This window comes from Chiloscyllium plagiosum, chromosome 6, assembly GCF_004010195.1.
Source record: "Chiloscyllium plagiosum isolate BGI_BamShark_2017 chromosome 6, ASM401019v2, whole genome shotgun sequence".
NCBI lineage: Eukaryota > Metazoa > Chordata > Chondrichthyes > Orectolobiformes > Hemiscylliidae > Chiloscyllium > Chiloscyllium plagiosum.
The window spans coordinates 16,847,029-16,868,143 of record NC_057715.1 but is presented as its reverse complement, the minus strand read 5'-3'; the positions used below and the strand labels follow the sequence as shown (position 1 = coordinate 16,868,143).

The following is a 21,115-nucleotide window of genomic DNA, read 5'->3' as shown; positions in this document are numbered from 1 at the left end:
GCAGCAATCTTCGATTTTTAAAATGGTTCTTTATTCATATCAGTCCACACTCATAATTAAAGGGAACTAATAAGACAAGGTCTTTACAGATTATACAGAGCTTGCATGGTCTAAGTTAGATTTTCCTGAACCTGAAATGCAGATAAGGTATTCTCCAGTTAAGATTACCCAGCAAATGACATAGGTTCTTCTACAGGAACCTCTTGGTGTTAAGACGATGATAAAAGAGAAATGGGAAACAAGGTAGGGTAGAAAATAGAAGTTATACATGAGCAGGTGACAGTCTTGAGTACATGAAACTTGGTGCATGCATATGGAGGTGAATATGTATAAACACTACTTGTGGGTGCTGTGAACTTCTCCTTCCCAAAGCCCTTTGCATTATTTGTTTTTGACATTCTCAATCTTCTGCATTGCTCTTTTGTCTGCTCATTTTCACCTTCACTTTAATGCACACAATGTTTAAAAAAAATTAAGGAACTTAGATTGCAAACATAATCACAGACATTGTGCTCCCTCTCCAGAGGCACCTGAGTACAAACATAGCAGTTAAAGATGTAGGCTACTGGACTGAAGGAGTCCCTCAATTTCTTGGTCGGTTCATGGCAGCCTTGATTGTTTATATTAGCAGTCAGTACCTGAAAAAGTGACATCACAAGACATGCTCTGTCCATTAGGATATAGAGAACCCATTTCTGGAAGGAAACAACTAGTTGCAAGAATAGCATTTTACCAGGTCTCAGTAAATTGTTATTCCAAAGTTAAGTCAATGTAGCTTACAGTAACATACACTTAGTCTATGGCATCTCACAACATACTATGTATTGCAAATATAACTCAAAGTAATATAGAATAAACCAATATACTGATCAAGATTGAGCCTATCTTTTGCCACTTGACATCAGTAACTTTGACTAGCACCAATAAGAAGGATTGGTGATAATAAACCTACCTAAGGCCTGCCAGGTTGACTAGACCCAGGCTTGCACACCATACCGGATGGTCAAAGATCAGAAGTGGGTACTGCAGATGCTGGAGATTAGAATCAAGATTAGAGTGGTGCTGGAAAAGCCCAGCATGTCAGGCAGCATCCGAGGAGCAGGAAAATTGACATTTCAGGCAAAAGCCCTTCATCAGGCATGATGAAGGTCAAAAATCAGGTGCATTGCCCTGAAATGTAACCACAAAATGGGAGTAATACAATGTCAAACATGGACTTCCCCAGGCTGCAGAAATCTGTGAATCTCACTTAATGCCCACCCACCACCTGAACACAATTAAACACTATTAACATACAATTAACACTCTACTGGAACAGGATTGACAGGACATGTGTCAAATGCATTTGTAAATGAGATGCATTAAATCATTTCCCACATTTTGATGCTGTTACATTTGTAATATATAACATATTGCACGCTAAACGCAGCAACCACTCCCGCAGCAAATCCCGGGGCCGGTGATAGACAGGAGCATCTCACAAAGCACGCGGACCCGTCAATCAATCTGCCATCCAATCATCAATCGCAGCAATCAACAGGCGTGCGATAGGACCAATCAGCAGGCGCATTCTCACGCTTCCCCAATCAGAAGGCGTGACCATCAGCACCAAGGAATCATTGGTCCCCTCTTCACCAATCAGCGGGCGGGTCTACTCTACGCCAATCAGCAAATGAGCCCTCACGATTATTGGCTAGCGGGCCTACTCTGCAGCAATCAGCAAGCGGGTCCTCTCCAACAATCAGCAAACACGTCCCTCTCCACCAATTGGCAGACGACACCCTCGCCACCAACCAACCAACCGACAAGCCACTCCCCCACTCCTTGGAAATAGTGCCCCTCTCCACCAATCAGCAGGCGGGCCACGCTGCACCAATCAGCAGACGGGCCACTCTGCATCAGCGAGAGTTTCTAACCGTGGTAAGATGGCGGCTGTGTGGATCAGGGAGCTGCTGTAAGTTGGAGAAGTGAAGGGCTGGGCTGGTATTTCTCTGAGGGACACTGCGACTCTTGAGGGACAAAGCCGCTCTTCGAGCAACATTGTTTTTCCCACTGCACACGTCAACTCCTTCAAATCCATCTCTGAACTGACCTTGTCCATGACACTCCACCCCCTGCACCCCCACTATCTACAGTATAAATGTTGTCCCCCTCCACACTTCACATCAGCTCTGATGAAGAGTCGTCTAGACTCGAAACGTTCGCCTGCTCTGTCTCCATGGACGGTGCCTGACCCTCTGTGACCTCCAGCATTTGTGGTTTTCAGTACAGATTCCAGCATCTGCAGTAATTTATTCCTACACTCACACCATTGTTGACCACACTTGTCCCTGTGACAGGCAGCTTCTCCTGCGATTACATCTGAAACCAAAACGCAAAAGTGCTGGAGAAACTGCGGATCTGGCAGCACTATAGGGAGATAAACAGAATTAACATTTTGAGTCCGGTATGACTTTCTCAAAACTGTTTCTTCTCTTTGCAGGTTTAGGTGCCTTGGTATGGCGACTTGTAAAACCTTTTACTGTTTTTCTTTCTAAAAATACACGTGACAATAAATTGAATGACATCCATTTATTATTCTCTCCCTCTCTCCCTCTCCATGAAATTCAGTCTGCTTTTCTTCGTACCTTGTCTTGGATGAGTTGCAATCTCTGCTTTGACCCCCAAAGTGCAGTTCAGCCTCATATTCTCACTCTACTTAGTTCCACCTGCTATGTTATAGGTGGCTTCCCCTCCTTTAGCTTCTGAACCTTTTGCCCAAAGCTCTGATATCTGTACCATCCTAATTCCTGCCCACCTGCACTATCTCCTGCAATTACCTGTTGCCTTGACCCGATATCTCTCTACTTCTCTGCTTGTGGATCCTATCCTCCATTCGTTTCAGTGTCAGCAGCCACCCCTTCAGCTAATTTTGCCTGTTGCTAAGGAATACTCTCCAAACCTTTTGCCTACCTATCTCGCTTTCCTCCTTTAATACCATGAGACAGAAAAAAGCTGAATATAGGAACAAAATGATCAACAAGAATTTTGTTCCACTGGTGAGAGTTTCATGAGTAATGGATGTAGAAGGATGGAGGAAAGGGAGAGCTGTGGCAAGGAGTGTCACCACTATTTCTATTTTTCTGCCAAACCCTCCATTCATTGTTTCTGACTGCATGTTCTTATACATTAACAACTCCAGATGTGTGTTGAGAGTGTGGTGCTGGAAAAGCACAGCAGGTCAGGCAGCATCCGAGGAGCCGGAAAATTGACGTTTCGGGCAAAAGATTTTCCGACTCCTCAGATGCTGCCTGACCTGCTGTGCTTTTCCAGCACCATACTCTCGACTGTAATCTCCAGCATCTGCAGTCCTCACTTTCACCAAACTCTAGGTGTGTGCAAGTTATTGATGTTTTGCTTCTTGTCGAATTCAGCTTTGTGTAGTGGGCAATTTCCATATGGTCTAATGTGTATTCAGATGATGAACAGCATTAACAAAGCAATATAAAAACTGTGCCTTATTGATAACCGAAATGTTGGGGATGTTTATTATGAGTGCTGGTAGCTTGGAGAATAACTCAAGTAAATGTCAGGTTTGGGCCTCTCTTTAGAAAGCTGTTGATGCGTTTTTTGGAATGTAGCTTGATGTACACCAGGATCACATAGTCATGTTTAGAAAAGTCACCCAGATGTCAGACATTTTATGGCTATGTGTTGATTTGCCAAACTTGTATTCTGTGCACAGTGGATTAAAATGCTGGATAGCTTCCTTTTGTGCATTTCAACTTTTCAAATTTGGGGGCTTTCCTAACTGCTCACCCCCACCTTCAAATAAAATGAGACTGTGATATTTTTCCCGAGTTTAATGTGCTTATTATTGATCAAACAAAAAGAAATAAATTTGATTCAGGCTTTTTAAAATATTTTCCTGAGACTTAATGTTATTCTAAGTATTAGTAAGATTGCTTTACTTCCACTTGATTGCCTTATTTGAAGATGGTGACTGCTAAACCTGACCTTAATGCTGTTGCTGTAATCTTTCTACAGGATCTCCACTAACATAACAAGATGGTTTCTTCCAAAACGGAATGCCTGCTTCAGAACTGTTGACAGAGAGATTTATTTGTGAGTAAACTATTGTAATTGAACATTATAAAAGAAGTTCTTCACATTTCATTTGCCTGTTAGACCATAAGCTGTAGGAGTGGAAGCAAGGCCATTTGGCCCATCAAGTTCTCTCCGCCATATAATCATGGCTGTTGGGCATTTCAACTCCACTTATCTACACTTTCCCCATAGCCCTTAATTCCTTGCGAGATCAAGAATTTGTCAATCTCTGCCTTGAAGGCATTCAATGTCCCAGCCTCCACTGTCCTCCATGGCAATGAATTTCACAGGCCCACTATTCTCTGGCTGCAGAAATGTCTTCTCATTTCCGTTCTAAATTGACCCCCTCTAATTCTAAGGCTGTGCCCGCAGGTCCTAGTCTTCCTGCCTAACGGAAACAAATTCCCAGCATCCACCCTTTCTAAGCCATGCATTATCTTTAAGTTTCTATTAAATCTCCCCTCAACCTTCTAAACTCTAATGAATACAATCCCAGGATCCTCAGCCACTCATCGTATGTTAGGCTTACTATTCCAGGGATCAGCTGTGTGAATCTCTGCTGGACACGCTCCAGTGCCAGTATGTCCTCCCTGAGGTGTGGGGCCCAAAATTGGACACAGTATTCTAAATGGGGCCCCTAACTAGAGCTTTATAAAGTTTCAGAAGCACATTGCTGCTTTAATATTCTAACCCTCTTGAGATAAATGACAACATTACATTTGCTTTCTTAATCACGGACTCAACCTGCAAGTTAACCTTTAGAGAATCCTGGACTAGCACTCCCAAATCCCTTTGTACTTTGGCTTTATGAATTTTCTCACCATTTAGAAAATAATCCATGCCTGTATTCTTTTTTCCAAAGTGCAAGACCTTGCATTTGCTCACGTTGAATTTCATCAGCCATTTCCTGGACCACTCTCCTAAATGGTCTAAATCTTTCTGCAGCCTCCCTACCTCCTCAGTACTACCTGCCTGTCCACCTAACTTCGTATCATTGGCCAGAATGCCCCCAGTCCCTTCATATAGATCATTATTACATAAAGTGAACAGCTGCGGCTCCAAAACTGAACTCTGCGGGACACCACTTGTCATCGGCTGCCATTCCAAAAAAGAATCTTTTATTCCAATTCTCTGATGCAAAGTACTATTTCCTTATCTCCCAGCAGTAGCCTTCCTGCATCAGTTTGGAGCAGCCCAATGTCTACTTCTGCCTCTCGTTTGTTTGTTATGTATTGAAAGAAACTTTTACTGTCATTTCTAATATTACTGGCTAGCCTACCTTCATATTTCATCCTCTCCTTCCTTATTTCTCTCTTTGTTGTCCTCTGTTTGTTTTTGTAGTCTATCCAATCTTCTGATTTCCCACTGCTGTTGGCCATGCTATAGGCTCTCTCCTTTTCTTTGATACAGTTCCTGACTTCCTTTGTCAGCCATGACTGTCTAATCACACCCCCCGTGGATAATATTTCTTTTCTTTGGGATGAACCTCTGTACTGTGTCCTCAATTACACCCAAAAATTCCTGCCATTGTTAATCAACATTTATATTAATATCTCTCAAACCTCATGTCAAAGTTCTGCACAAATCTCATATGATACAGAAGGTGACCATTATTTGATTTGATGTGGTTTGATTTATTGTTGTCACATGTATCTAAGTACAGTGAAAAGTTTTGTTTTGCGAGCAGTACAGGCAGATCGTAACACTACAAGGATATTTCATAAGGTGCATAGAAGCAAGGTCAACAATTAAGTTTGAAATTAGAGAGTTCCATTCAGCAGTCTAACAAGAACAGAGAAGAAACTGTTCTTGGACCTGTTGGTGTGTGTGTTCAAGCTTCTGTATCTTCTGCCTGACGGAAGAGGCTGGAAGAGAGTATTACTGAGATGGGGCGGGTTTTTGATGATGTTGGCAGCCTTTTCTGGGGCAACAAGTAGTGTAAATGGAGTCCATGGATGGGAGGCTGGCTTCTATGATGGTCTGGGCTGTGCACACAACTTTCTGTATTTTTTTACAGTCCAGAGCAGAGCAGTTGCCATACCAAGCCATTATACACCCGGGTAGAATACTTTCTATGGTGCATCTGTAAATGTTGGTGAGGGTCCTTACTGCCATCCGAACTTCCTAAGCTCTTGCGGAAGAAAAGGCTCTGCTGTGCCTTCTTGACTATGTGGGAGGTCCAGGACAGATGTTGGTTATCATCATTCTTCGGACTGTAACTTTCTCGACGTCTCCACTTCAGCTCTGTTGATGTCGATAGGAGTGTGTCCTCCACTCATTTCAGCTCATTATATATGTGTCAGCCATTTGAAAGTGTTATTTAATTAGTGCCACTCTCACTGTTCTATCCCTATAGCCCTGCTAGTTTCAACTTAAAATATTTATCCAATTCCATTTTGTATAACCAGATTTCTAATCTGTTAGTTTGTTTCCATGTTTTGATAGCTATTGAACTTTTCTCACAAGTTTTCTGTTTCTTTCCCCTTCTTTCTACCTGCAGAATGATTTCATCTATCACTCAGCAAGTGATTATATATGATCCTTGCTGGCAGGCAGTTCAACCTGGTACAGCTCACATTTAAACTTGGCTCTGTCCTAACTGAGTAAAGCTTGCTGATATGTCAGGGTAGTTTTATGTTGCAGGTTTAAAGCATCTCTTTGTGTTTGAAGCCAGTCTATGATTTAATACTCAAAGCCCAACGTCCTGAGTATGTTTGCAGCATGATTTCAGAAATAGTGTATTGTGTTTTATGCTGTTTACAAAAGAAAAATGCGTCTGTTTTACTGCATTTTCTTGTTCTGGAAAACTGATGTGATACTGTACTTTGCTTAATGCCACAGGTAAATTCACATGTTGCAAAAACAGAATTGTGCAAATTGTAGTTTGTCTGAGATTGTTGCAATGGAAACAAGTTAGCTGTAAGAAAGGGCAAGTACTAAGTGAAATTTACATTAAACTGTAAAGTTATTTTTCAAAAAGTTACATAACAGAATTATGAATTATTGATTGTTTCATTTTATTGGTTCAAATTGAGCCAAAGACCAGACAATATAAGGCAGAATGTCAGGGAATGTAAATGAGTACAAAAGCAGGAAAGTGATGTTGAACCTGTACAAGACCTCAGCTGGAGTGTTGTACGCTGTAAGAAAGATATAAATGCATTGGAGAGAGTGCAGGAGTGATTTACAAGAATGATTGCAGGAATGAGAAACTGCTGTTATGAGGACAGATTGAAGAAGTTGGGGCTGTTCTCCTTGGAGAGAAGAAGACTGACAGGCGATTTGATAGAAGTTCTCGAAAACATAAACAGGCTGGATAGAATAGATCGGGAGAAGCTTTTCTTACTCATGTAGGAAAAAAGGCAGAGATTTAAAGTGATGTGCAAATGAAGCAAGTGTGATGTAAGAAAAAACTTTCTCACACAGGAGTGGTTAGTATGTGGAATGCTCTATCTGGAAATGTGTGGAGACAGGTTCAATCAAGACGTTACATTCAAGAGAGCATTGGATGATTATTTGGATAGAAATAATGTTAAGGGATATGGGGAAAGGGCACGAGATTGGCATTCGCTGGTAGAATCTGTTTAGTCATGATGGACCAAATGGCCTCTTTCTGTACCATAACAATTCTCCATAGCATCCATAAAGTGTGGAAACAGGCCGCTTGACCCAAGAAGTCCACACCGATCCTCTGAACAGCATCCCACCCAGACCCACACCCCAACCCTTTCTCTAACCCTACATTTCCTATGGCTAATACACCTAACTAGTTCATCCCTAAACACTACGGGCAATTTATCATGGCCAATCCACCTAACCTACATATTGTTGGACTGTGAGAGGAAACCGGAACACTTGGCAGAAACACATGTAGACACAGGGTGAATGTGCAAACTCCACACAGACAGTTGACCGAGGGTAAAATTGAACCTGGGTCCCTGGTGATGTGAGGCAGTAGTGATAATCACTGATCCACTCTGCTGCTCTCAATTCCGTGATTCTCTAATCTTTTTATGCCCAACTGAAAGAACAGTTGGGGCCTTCCTTGGTTTAATTTATCATCCAAAAAACATTGTCTCCAACAGTGCAGTTCTCCCTCAGTGCTGTATTTGTGTATCCGCCAAGCTTTTTGTGCTCAAGTCTCTGGAGTAAGACTTGAACTCCCAATCTTTTGACTCAGATGCAAGAGTGTTACCCACTGAGTTAATCCGTTGTGGATTTAGCTAAATGCAATGACAAAACTCACAAAGTGCAAGAACACAGGACTCTGAATTTTATGACTCACAAGTTGTGGAAGAGTTAAATTTCCTCATGCTGGATTTTGTAAAATAAATTGTGATTAAATCATCAATTTTCCTTGTACTGTACACCGTTAAGTTATATACATCTGCATTTAATTTGTTAAAGAAGTTAATGAGAAACTTCAAACAATTCAAATGTCAATTACAACGAAAGCGCGGTTTGAAAATTCCAGTAATCTGTCCATATTGAGCATCAAACCATGTTCCCAGGTGTATGTAATTCATGACAGATGACATTCCAAAGACCCAATTATAGAGGTTCTGCTAATCCTCAGCACAAAATCAAGTGCAAGAGCATACTGGGTATCTGCCACGCCATGTTATAGCTGCTTTGAGACGTCTGAAAAGATACTACTGTACATAAACTTTACGTCACATTGATAATGAAATTGGGCATCAAAAATATTATTGCCTTGTACAGAGGAGGTACCTTACATTTTGTGCAGCTGTAGATCTACAGCATTAATCTAAGCATCTGGATATAAAGAGTAAGGTTAAGAATTTAAGTGTATACTGTTTTTTTAAAAAAAACACTTGCTTGCATTTATATAGAACCAAATATCAAAATGTCTGAGGGCTTTACCCGCGATTTAATTGTCTTTGAAGTTTACTGACTATTGTTATGTAGGCATGTTCTGCACAGGTTTCCATTGCAAAAGGAGTGTTTTATTTTTCCGCAAAGCTTGAATGTCTTGCCTGCTTTACTGTGCGAGCTGCACTGTATCAGGAACACCATCATGACAATGATTAAGTAATATCCCAAAGGAAAAAAATTGACTGCAAGTATGAAGTCGACAAGTGATGAAAGTAGCCCTGAGGTTGTCAATTAAAAAGGCAAGGCCTGGAACTGATAAGTTAATGGGCAGTTTCCCCTTTTTTTGGCCTGCAAAAGCTTTAAACTACAGGTTATAAAAATCAGAAGTGTAATCTATTTCCTACAACATATCCAATTAAGCCTAGCCACTTAGACTTTTGCAGAACATTTTCTTTCGCAGTTTGAGTTAACTGATTTTCCAGCATGGACAGTGACACAACAAAGTAAAACAAAGCCTTGCGAGGTTTTTTTTCCTGACAAAATCAGAAAATGACAGGCTTGAATTTTTTGTACATAAATAGATTAAATTTAACCTATCTGAAGTCGGTTATGTACAGAATGGAGATCTATCACAATTGCTACTCATTTTTGATTCACACAATGATGCATAATTTTGGTTTAAAAAGGGAGTTGCTGCATTATTTTAGTTTTAACAACTTTTCAAGCAAACACACAATAATCAGATGAAACATGATACTGCTGTCTTTTGCATTAGCAACTAATGACTGGGAATTTACTCTGCAATATCTTTTATAGAGGATAATGGATGTGTATAAGTGAACTATAAGGCTTCAGTGTTGTCTTACTGGATTATTCTTTCAAACTTATTTTGATTTCTCTTCCAGGGTGTTAAAAATGACACTTTAAAAGAATGGTTAGTGAATTCTCTTGAAGCCTGGCCACTATTTATGTCTCAACCAAGATCAGTAAAACAGATTGTCTGGTCAGAATCTCATTGTATTTGTGGGACCTTGCTGTGTGCAAATTGGCTGCCACATTTCCTGCATTACAGAAGTGACGACACTTGAAAGAGTACTTAATTTACTGTGTAGAGCTTTGGGAGGTCTTTTAGGTTGTAAAATGCAATAATCTTAGAATACCTACCAAATATTAAATCCTTTCTTTATCTGGTTCTTTTTTCTTAAAGGACAGGTGCACTATTGTTCTGAGAATGATAATGCATCTATTTGCTGAAGAAGCTTAAATGTGGATAAGTTGAGATTACAATCAATAACACTTTCAATAAATAAGCTTATTTCAATGAAAATCTATTAACTAAATACAAATGTCAGGTCCATCTTTAGTCATCGCTAAATACACAGCTTTGTGAAATTTTCTTTAAGTATGCTATATCCTTTTGTAGCCAGAGAATCACTTGCGATGGCCCTCTTCCTGCTCCTTTATTGTTACCTCTGGTTTCCTTGAAGGATCGATCTTTAGCTTCTTCTTTCTCATTTGCATGATGCCTTTTGCTGACTTCTAAAGTGTCTGTTCCCTAGCCCCTCTCCATGTAGCTGTCTGAAGTTGATTCAGGCCACTCACAACAATACTGTTTTATATGACCCAGGGATGAGCTTTCAAACACAAACCTGTGCCATCAATAAGATGGCCTGCTTCCATCTCTAAGACACAGCTGCCTCTACCTCTCCCTCAGTTCATCTTCTGCTGAAAGCCTCATCCATGTTTTGCACCCTCCTTAAACTTCACGTTCATACAAAACTCTGTGTCTTGGATTCTAACTTGAACCAGTCCCATTCACCCAACAATGGCTCTAGTTTAAAATTTGTGTTCTTGTTTTCAAATGGACTTTTTCTTCCCTATCCTTCAATCAATGAAAGAGAGGTGGCTAACTGGAGATTTGTTACATGAAGCAGTGTACTCTATCCTGTAGGATGGACAATCGCTTTTTGAAAACAGTGCAACGAGGGGAAAAACACATGTTATCCTATATTTATATAATCTTACTCTAGTTTTGGGATGTTCCAAAGTCCAGTGCTTTCAATTAATTACTTTTAAGGCAACATTGTTATAAAGGCAGGCTCAACAGAATCAGCAAAGGAGCTGAAAGATAAGTTAATGTCTTTCTTGAAGAATTACCTGATTCTTTCCTGTGCTCCTGAACTGATTTCAGCCTTGGTCCAAACATAGATCAAAGAGTTGAACTCAGGAGCTAAGGTGAGAGTGATTGCTATTGACTTCAAGGGACAGAATGGAGATCTATCACAATTGCTGCTCATTTTAAATTCACACAATGAATTTGACTAGTGTGGCATCGAGTAGACCTGGCAAAGCAGGAATCAGTGGGAATCAAAAATATTTTGCATATGGTTGGACGAAATCTAGCACAAAGGAAGTTGGTTGTGGTTGTTGAAGACCAAATGTTTATGTCCCAGGACATTGTTGCAGGAGGTCCTGAAGTTAGTGTCCCAGGCCCAGTGGCATTCAGCTGCTTCATCAATGACCTTCACGCCACCATAAGGTCAGGGGGGAGTATAAACAGATATTGCTGGAGAAAATAGAGCATGTTTGTTGATAGTTGAACATTATTCAACACTATTCATTATTTCACAAATATTGAGGCAATCAGTGTTCATATGCAGCTAGATCTGGACAAAGTCCAGGCAAAATCCTGGAATTCCCTTCATCACAGCACTGTTGCTGCAGAAGATGGCTCACCACCACTTTGTGAGGACAATTAGGGATGGGCAATAAATGATGGCATAGAAAACAACATACATTCCATACAAGCATAAAAGAAATGTCCAATAGATCTTTAAAGTCCACTTGTACAGACAATCAGTTTTATATTCCAAACAGTAGAAAGCGCTGATGACAGTGTAGCTTTCCCTCTGTGCTGCATGAAACTGTCAGTCAAGATGAATAGAACTTGAACCTTGAGCCTTCATTAGAAATAAATACAACAAATGTATTTCTTTTTTGTTATGTAACTAGGTTGTTCCATATCCGGGAATGGTGGAAGCTACAAATATAGAAATACATTTTTTTATTAAAGCATATTAAAATTCAAAAGAAAACTTGAATTTTGAAAGTGAAAGGCATCAATAAAAGCAGGTATTCTATTCAGGGAAAACTAGCAATATCTTGAAAACTATTTCTTTTTCTACACTTGTTATTTGCAGATCTGCCATAAGTGGATTCCTCTATCATTGTTCAGTGCTATGTTGCAATCACGTAAACAAAAACAATTAGCAGTTTACTCATTTTATTTTGTGGTGAAATTGCACTGCTTTGGACTCCATTTTAAGAATGTATCAGCAAACAAAGCAATATCATAATTGTGCAGTTAAAAAAAGCTTTTGCAAATTTTGTTCACTTGAGTTTGGCATGTGTAAGTACTGTTTAAAATTATTTATGATACAAATAAATAAATTCTAACTTTCTATACTTTGAGACATCATCTCCATAAAATCAGACACAAAATCATGGCACAAAATCATGTTTTTAAAGCATCCTTGATTATTTCTGTCTTCAACCCAAATCAATTATCAGGCAATTATTTCATGCTAAATATTTCCAAAACTTTTTAAAGGTTTTCTCAATGGGTGTGTTAAATGTATTGTTTCTGTGCAAGTAGGACTGAATAAAGCTAGTGTGATACTGCACTATTTCATGGTGTTATATGGTTATTTGTCGCAGTTAAGCAATTGTTCTTAAGCACGTTTAAGTGTAATTTGATACATCTTTCCTACCCTCATCTTCCCACAAATTCAATTTCAAGTACACATTTGAAAGTGCTGTATGTCATAGAGGTCTCATTTTCCGATTAGCAGCTGTACTGTTTTGCCGCAATGAACTGTAATGATTACACTAATTAAGGTACAGTGAGAATTTCTTCAGTGATTGATACACAAAACGCATCATCATCATATGAAAGTATTATCATGGGGGCTGAAAATGCTCAGCCAGGAGGAAGATTTTAACTTAGAATCCCTACAGTGTAGAAACAGGCCGTTTGACCTAGCAAATCCACACCGACCTTCTGAACAGCACTCGGCGCATATCCCTGCAAACTCTTCCTATTCATATACCCATCCAGAGCCTTTTAAATGTTGCAATTGTACCAGCCTCTACTTGTAGCTTCTAAATTGTACTTCCTCTGACAGTTCATTCCATACATGCACCACTGTCTATGTGAAGAAGTTGCCCCTTAGGTCCCTTTTATATCTTTCCCCAGACCCATTCCCTTATTTCTCTAATTTCTCCTGACTAATGCACTGAATACTACAGGCAATGTAGCATGGTCAGTCCACCTAACCTGCACATCTTTGGACTGTGGGAAGAAACTGGAGCACCCAGTGGAAACCCATGCAGACACAGAGAGAATGTGCAAACTCCACAAAGACAGTTGCCCGAGGCTGGAATCGAATCTGGGTCCTTGATACTGAGAGGCTGCAGCGCTAGCCACTGTGCCACCCCAAATTTTAAGGAGTATCTTAAAAAAGGAGTGGAGATGGATGAGTTTAGACTGAATAGCTTGGGATCCAGGCAGCTGAGAGCACCAGTATTGCGGTGAGAAGTGCAAGAGACCAAAAATGTTGATTCGAAAGACCTGAGGGAATGCGGTATGGCTAGAAAGGTTATAGAAATGGCGGGGGGAAAAGCCAGGGAGGGGATTAAAACACATACGAGAATTTTAAAGTTGAGGTGGTACCTGCCTCTCCCTTGCCCATGCCCACCAAGAAACAGCAAGATATACATCTCTTCTACCATTGAGCCCATATCAACTGAGCAACTCAATCTCACATGTATCCTTCCTCAGACCAGAGTTTATTGATGTAGTCAGTGTCTCACTGTCCTCAGGTTTTGTATCTGTGTACTTTAAGACTGTGAAAATTGTAACTTTCAAAATAAAAAATAACTTCAAAGAGTTGTGCGCTAGAATCTAGGCTGGCATTCCTATCCAGCACAGCCAAATATGCCATCTATTAGATGATTCATTAAACAAGGCCGTACCTTCCCTCTCAAATGATGCAAATATTCCATGGCATTATTTTGAAGAAGAACAGGTAAAATGATCTGTTTGATATCACCAAAACAGAATATCTTTTTTATTCACTCTTGGCATGTGTGGGCATTGCTGGCTGACCAGCATTTATTGCCCGTCCCTAGCTGCCTTTGAGAAGGTGGTGGTGAGCTGCCTTCTTGAATCACTGCAATCCTCGTGTGGAGGGTAGACCCACAATGCCATTAAGGAGGGAATCTAGGATTTGAACCAGCAACAGTGAAGGAGCAGCAATAAATTTCCAAGTCAGGATGGTGAGTGGCTTGGAGGGGAGCTTATCGATGGTCATTACTTCGCATTTGTGTGGTGCGAATATTACTTGCGAATTCCCAGCTGAGGCCTGGATATTGTCCAGATTTTATTGTATTTGAACATGGACGTCTTCAGTATCTGAGAGTTACAAATGATGCTGAACATTATGCAGTCATTGATGAACATCCCCACTTCTGACCGTACGATAGTGGGAAGGTCATGGTGAAGCAGCTGAAGATGATTGGGACTAGGACACTACCCTGAGGAACTCCTGCAGAGATGTCCTGGAACTGACATGACTGACCTCCAACAATCACAACCATCTTCCTATGTGCAAGTTTGCTCCATACTTGCAAACAGAGAGTTTGACCCCTAATATCCATTATTTCAGTTTTGCTAAGGCTTCTTGATGCCACACTCAGTCATAGAGTCATAAAGATGTACAGCACAGAAACAAACCCTTCTGTCCAACTCATCCATGCTAACCAGATATCCCAACCTATCTAGTCCCACTTGCCAGCACTTGGCGCATATCCCTGCAAACTCTTCCTATTCATATACCCATCCAGAGCCTTTTAAATGTTGCAATTGTACCAGCCTCTACCACCTCCTCTGACAGTTCATTCCATACACCCACCACCCTCTATGTGAAGAAGTTGCCCCTTAGGTCCCTTTTATATCTTTCCCCTTTCAACCTAAACCTATGCCCTCTAGTTCTGGACTCCCCCTCCCCAGGGAAAAGACCGTATCTATTTACCCTATCCATGTCCTTCATGATTTTATAAACCTCAGCCTCCAATGCTCCTGGGAAAACAGCCCCAGCCTATTCAGCCTCTCCCTATAGCTAAAATCCTCCAACTTTGGCAACATCCTAGTAAATTTTTTCTGAACCCTTTCAAGTTTCACAACATACTTTTTGTAAGAAGGAGACCAGAATTGCACGCAATATTCCAAAAGTGGCCAAACCAATACCCTGTACAGCCGCAACATAACCTCCCAACTCCGGTACTCAATGCTCTCACCAATAAAGGAAAGCATACCAAACGCCTTCTTCACTGTCCTATTTACCTGCGACTCCACTTTCAAGGAACGATGAATCTACACTTCAAGGTCTCTTTCTTCAGCAACATTCCCTAGGACCTTACCATTAAGTGTAAAAATCTTGCTAAGATTTGCTTTCCCAAAATGCAGCACCTCGTATTTACCTAAATTAAACTCCATCTGCCACTTCTCAGCCCATTGGCCCATTTGATTAAAATCCTGTTGTAATCTGAGGTAACTACACCTCCAATTTTGGTGTCATCTGCAAACTTACTAACTATACCTCCTACATTCTCATCCAAATCATTTATATAAATGATGAAAAGTAGAGAACCCAGCACCGATTCTTGTTGCACTTCACTGGTCACAGGCCTCCAGTCTCATAAACAATCCACCACCACCAACCTCTGTCTTCTACATTCGAGCCAGTTCTGTATCCAAATGGCCCGTTCTCCCTGTATTCCATGAGATCTAACCTTGCTAACCAGTCTCCCATGGAGAATCTTGTCGAACGCCTTACTCAAGTTCACATAGATCATGTCCACCATTCTGCCCTCATCAATCCTCTCTGTTACTTCTTCAGAAAACTCAATCAAGGTCGTGAGACATGATTTCCCACGCACAAAGCCATGTTGACTATCCCTAATCAGTCCTTGCCTTTCCAAATATGTGTAAATCCTGTCCCTAAGGATTCCCTCCAACAACTTGCCCACCACCAACATCAAGCTCACCGGCCTATAGTTCTCTGACTCGCCCTTACCACCTTTCTTAAATAGTGGTACCACGTTAGCCAACCTCCAGTCTCAAGCACCTCACCTGTGACTATCGATGATACAAATATCTCAGCAAGTGGCCCAGCAGTCCCTTCCCTAGCTTCCCACAGAGTTCGAGGGTGCACCTGATCAGGTCCTGGGGATTTATCCACCTTTATGCGTTTCGAGACAACCAGCACTTCTTCCTCTGTAATATGGACATTTTTCAAGATGTCACTATCTATTTTCCTCCATTCAATATCTTTCATGTCCTCCTCCAAAGTAAACACTGACGTAAAATACTCGTTTAGCATCTCCCCTTTCTCCAGGGGCTCCACACAAAGGCTGCCTTGCTGATCTTTGAGGAGCCCTATTCTTTCCTAATTACCCTTTTGTCCTTAATGTATTTGTAGAAGCCCTTTGGATTCTCCTTAACTCTATTTGCCAAAGCTATCTCATGTCCCCTTTTTGCCCTGCTGATTTCTTTCTTAGGTATAGTCCTAATGCGTTCTCAGGATGTGGTCAAATGCGGTTTCCTTGCCAAAGGTTACCACTTTGACTTCACCTCTGGAATTCTGTCTTTTGTTCATGTTTGAACCCAGGCTGTAATGAGGTCAGGAGATGAATGGCCCTAGCGGAACTCAAACTGGGTTTCCATGAACTGGCTATTGCTTAACATGTACTGCTTAATAGTAGTGTTGATAAACACCTTCCCTCACTGATCGCGATTGGGTGATAATTGGCTAGGTTGGACTTTTCCAGCTTTTTATGTACAGGACATACCTTGGCAATTCTCCACATTGTCAGGAAGTTGCTAGTGTTGTAACTGGACTGGAATAGCTTGGCCAAGGCAGCAGCAGTTTATTATTGTGTAAGTCTTCAGTACTATTAGCAGAACGTTGTCAGGGCCCATGGCCTTTGCAGTATCTAGTACCTCCAACCGTTTCTTAATATCACTTGGAGTGAATTGAATTGACTAAAGACTGGCATCTGTGATGTTGGCAATCACGGTAAGAGGCCAAGATCGATCCATGCAACATTTCTGGCTGAGATTGCTGTGAATGCTTCAGCCTTACCTTTTGCACTGATGTGTTGGATTCCTCATCATTGAGGATGTGGACCTTTGTGGAGCTTCCTCCTGCAGAGGATTGTTGAATTATCCACCACCATTCATGTCTAGATGTGGCAGAACTGCAGAGTTTAGATCTGATCTGTTTTGATGTGGGATCATTTATCTCTGCCTATCATTTGCTGCTTATGCTGTTTGGCACACAAGTAGTCCTGTTTGGTAGCTTCACCAGGTTACACCTCATTTTTAGATACACCTGGTGCTATCCCTGTCATGTCCTCCTGCACGCTGCCATTGAACCAGGGTTAGTCCCATGGCTTGGTGGTAATAGTTGGGTAGGGTATATGCTGGGCCATAAGGTTGTGGATTGCGCTGGAGTACTATTCTGCTGCTGTTGATGGCCCACAGTACGTCCTGGATGTCCAGTCTTGAATTGTTAGATCAGTTTGAAGTCTGTCCCATTTAGCACGGTGATCGTGCCATACAACATGGTGGAGCATACTGTCAATGTGAGGGCAGATCTTTGTCTCCACACGGACTGTGCAGTAGTCACTCTTACTGATACTGTCATGGACAGATGCACTTGCAGCTGATAGATTGATAAGGTGAGATCAAGTGTGCTTTTCCCTCTTGTTGGTTCCCTCACTATCTGCTGCAGACCTAATCTGGTAGCTATGACCTTTCAGACCTGATGTTGAGGTGCTGATGTTGGCATAGGTTGGACAGGGTCAAAAATCACATGACACCAGGTTATAGTCCAACGGGTTTATTTGAAAATACTAGCTTTCGCAATTTTGCTCCTTCTTCAGGTGTTAGCAAGAGAGGAAAACCTTAGGCACAAAATTTATAAGGAAAAGATCAAATGGTCATTCAAGTCATGTGAATGAATTCAACACACCTAAGATAGCTCTTAGATCTTTAATCAGTTAGAATGGAAGTGCAGGTTTTGATTGATTAATAGAATTTCTTTCTAGTCACTACCCCGAGATAACTTAAGGTGTAATAAATATAAAGGACAATGGTCAGACAGTGTATTTTAGGTGTGAGATCTTGTTTGCAGTCAGTTTGTGTCTTTTATTTCCAAAGTTTATAAAATGCCGCATTGACTGACTATCTACAAATTGTCGAGAGTGTAGTGCTAGAAAAGCACAGCAGGTCATGCAGCAATCGAGGAGCAGGAGAATTGACATTTTGGGCATAAGCCCTTCATCAAGAATGAGGTTTCTGGGTCGGGGCTGAGAAATAAACGGGAGGAGGTGGGATTTGGGGGAAGGAGCTGAGAAAGCAATAGGTGGATGAAGGTGAGGGAGAAGGTGATAGGTCGGTAGGGAGAATGATGGACAGGTCCGAAGGCAGGTGTTGAGTTGGAGGCTTGGGACTGGGATAATGTGGGGGGAGGGGAAAAGAGGAAGCTGTTGAAATTCACATTTATGTCTACAAATTGTGTGCTTTTTGAACAAAATAGAATGCAGCTGCATATACAAATTCATCCCACAGATTTATATGTGTGTGTATATGTTTGAGAGCAAGTGAGTTTGGGGGGGAGGGTGAGTGTGTGAGTTTGAGAGAGTAGAGTGTGTGTGAGAGTGTGAGGGAGTCTTTGCATCTGAGTGAGCATGTGTGTGTGTATGTTTGAGAGAGAGTGTGAGGCAATATATGCATCTGAGAGAGTGAGAGTGAATATGTATATGAGAGAGGGTCTGTGTGAGTGAGTTTTTGTGTGTGACAGTGTGTGCACACGAGAAAGTGTATAGTATGGTGGGGTCACCTGAAGTGCGACAGGAACTCAAGATCCCAGTTGAAGCCATTGTCATGGGACCTGACCAGTTCGATCAGTAGTGCTGCTGCCAAGCCATTCTTGGTGGCAGACATTGAAATCCTCCATTAAGAGTTCATTCTGTGTCCTTGCCATCCTCAGTGCTTCCTCTAAATGTTGTTCAGCATGGAGGAGTACTGATTTATCAGTTGAGGGAAGTCATTATGTAGTGATCAACAGGAGTTTCCCTACTCATGTTTAACCAGAAGCCATGAGGCTTCATGGGATCTTGAGTCAATGTTGGCAACTCTCAGGGCAACTTCCTCCCAACTGTATACCACTGTGCCACCATATCCGCTGGGTCTGTCCTGCCGGTTTGGATAAGACATATCCAGGGATGATGATGTCTGGGATATTGCCTGTAAGGTATGATTCCATGAGTATGACTATGTCAGGCTGTTGCTTGATGAGTCTGTGAGACAGCTCTCCCAAATTTGTCACTAGCCTCCAGATGTTAGTAAGGAGGACTTTGCAAGGTCAGTAATGCTGTTTTGCTGTTTGATACGCTGAGTGGCTTGTTAAAACATTTCCAAGAGCAGTTCACATTGCTGTGACTCTGGAGTCACATGTAGATCAGACCAGTTGAAGATGGCAGATTTCCTTTCCTGAAGGATATTCGTGAGCCAGATGATTTGACAGTGATCTCCTGGTCATCAGTAGATTCTTAATTACAGATATCCTTCATTGACTTCAAATTCACCATTTATCATGGAAAGATTCAAACTTGTGTCCCCAGAACGTGAGCTGAATTTTGTATTAGTAGTCCTGTGATAATATTAGGCCAACACCTGCCCATAGTGATCTGATCATTATGATGTTGGTTCCAAATTAATACCCATGTCTCCTACATTGCAGCATTTCAAAAATACATTATTGACTGCAATGAGTTTTTGAAATCAACATTCTGGGATTAGTAAGTTAAATCCAAATAAATAAGTTTTATTCAAGCTTTCATCTTACCATCTTTGGCACCTTTACATCTTTGGCACTGAACCTACAGCCAGCCAAGATTCTAAGACTTCTGAAGTCCCTCTAATTTATTTTCTAATTTGCTCTCGAGTTATGACTGACACCAGAAAAGTTGCTTTCGTTGACCTATGGATATTAAAGTTATGGAGCCTTGTGAGAAATAAAAATCTCCATTTCTATAAGGTCACGCATGACCACAGGACATCTCAACATACTTCCCGATCAATTAAATACTTCCAAAGTGTTGTCATTGTGAACAAAACAATCCAGTTACATTTCATAAATATCTTGGTTTTAAATGAGATTGTTTTAATAATGTTGGTTTTTGCATAGACATTGGGTCAGATACTGGGGTGCACTCTCCTGCTCTTTTTAGATGGGATATTTATGAGGCTCTTAAATTCACTTGAGAGGACGAATCTTTCTCATGATTAATGTCGCTTCAGAATTATGAAAGAAAATAAAGCCAGTGTGTAAGAGGACAACAGATTCCCTTCTCTGAAAGTCATGAGCAGGCCAGTGGACGTTATGGCAATATGGCAATTTGTGTTGTCATTTCTTTTTCACACAAATGCGATCAAATTTAAGGACCATAACCGCATGATTAAATGTTGCTTCAACTCTGTCCTTGTCTTTATAAGCCTTCGCCCAATGCTGTTAGAATCTGGCATTTTGCTCACTTTGTGAAATGCAGTACTGTGTTAAATGTGTCCTAAAAGTGTAAGTTATTGAATGGTCCAGTGTTGCAACATTCATTGCAATTTACCTGGTTAGGTCAGATTTGTTTTCCAACAAAGATGCATAATGTTTTGTCCATTTGTCTCATTGTTACTTTTAATAAACAATCGACATTAGCCTTATCAGGCATTGCCTGGCTAAAAATGGACTGGTGGACCGAGAATAGTGAATTAACATCTGCTACTGATTTTGAACTGCATCAATGTCCAGGAATTTATGTAAGATGGTAACTACTTGGGAGAGGTAATGAATAGAAGTACTAACTTACTGTGAGTAGGTACAAGGGACATCTAGTAGAATTGTGCTCACAATAGATATGTCTGTTGTATAAGCTGAAGTAGAATGCGTTGAAAACAAATGAATAATATTGGTTTGTGCCAAACTAAAAGCCTAAAATTATGTTAACATAATCAGTAACCTTTGCAGACTGACCCTATTCTTCCCTTAGGTCAAGTACAAGTCCACTTTTATTG

The 21,115-nt window shown here is 41.0% G+C and overlaps 1 protein-coding gene across 4 annotated transcripts in view; it reads left to right on the top strand.

The window, feature by feature from the left end:
* Positions 1–1,887: 1,887 nt before the first annotated feature.
* Positions 1,888–21,115, top strand: part of clybl (citrate lyase beta like) — a 154,948-nt gene continuing 135,720 nt past the window's right edge. For all 4 annotated transcript variants that reach the window (XM_043691296.1, XM_043691295.1, XM_043691293.1 and 1 more), the window contains exons 1-2: positions 1,888–1,954; positions 4,027–4,104. In XM_043691296.1, the coding sequence (XP_043547231.1) occupies positions 1,926–1,954; positions 4,027–4,104 (107 nt within the window). In that variant the 5' untranslated portion in view covers positions 1,888–1,925. The remainder of the gene's footprint in view (positions 1,955–4,026; positions 4,105–21,115) is intronic.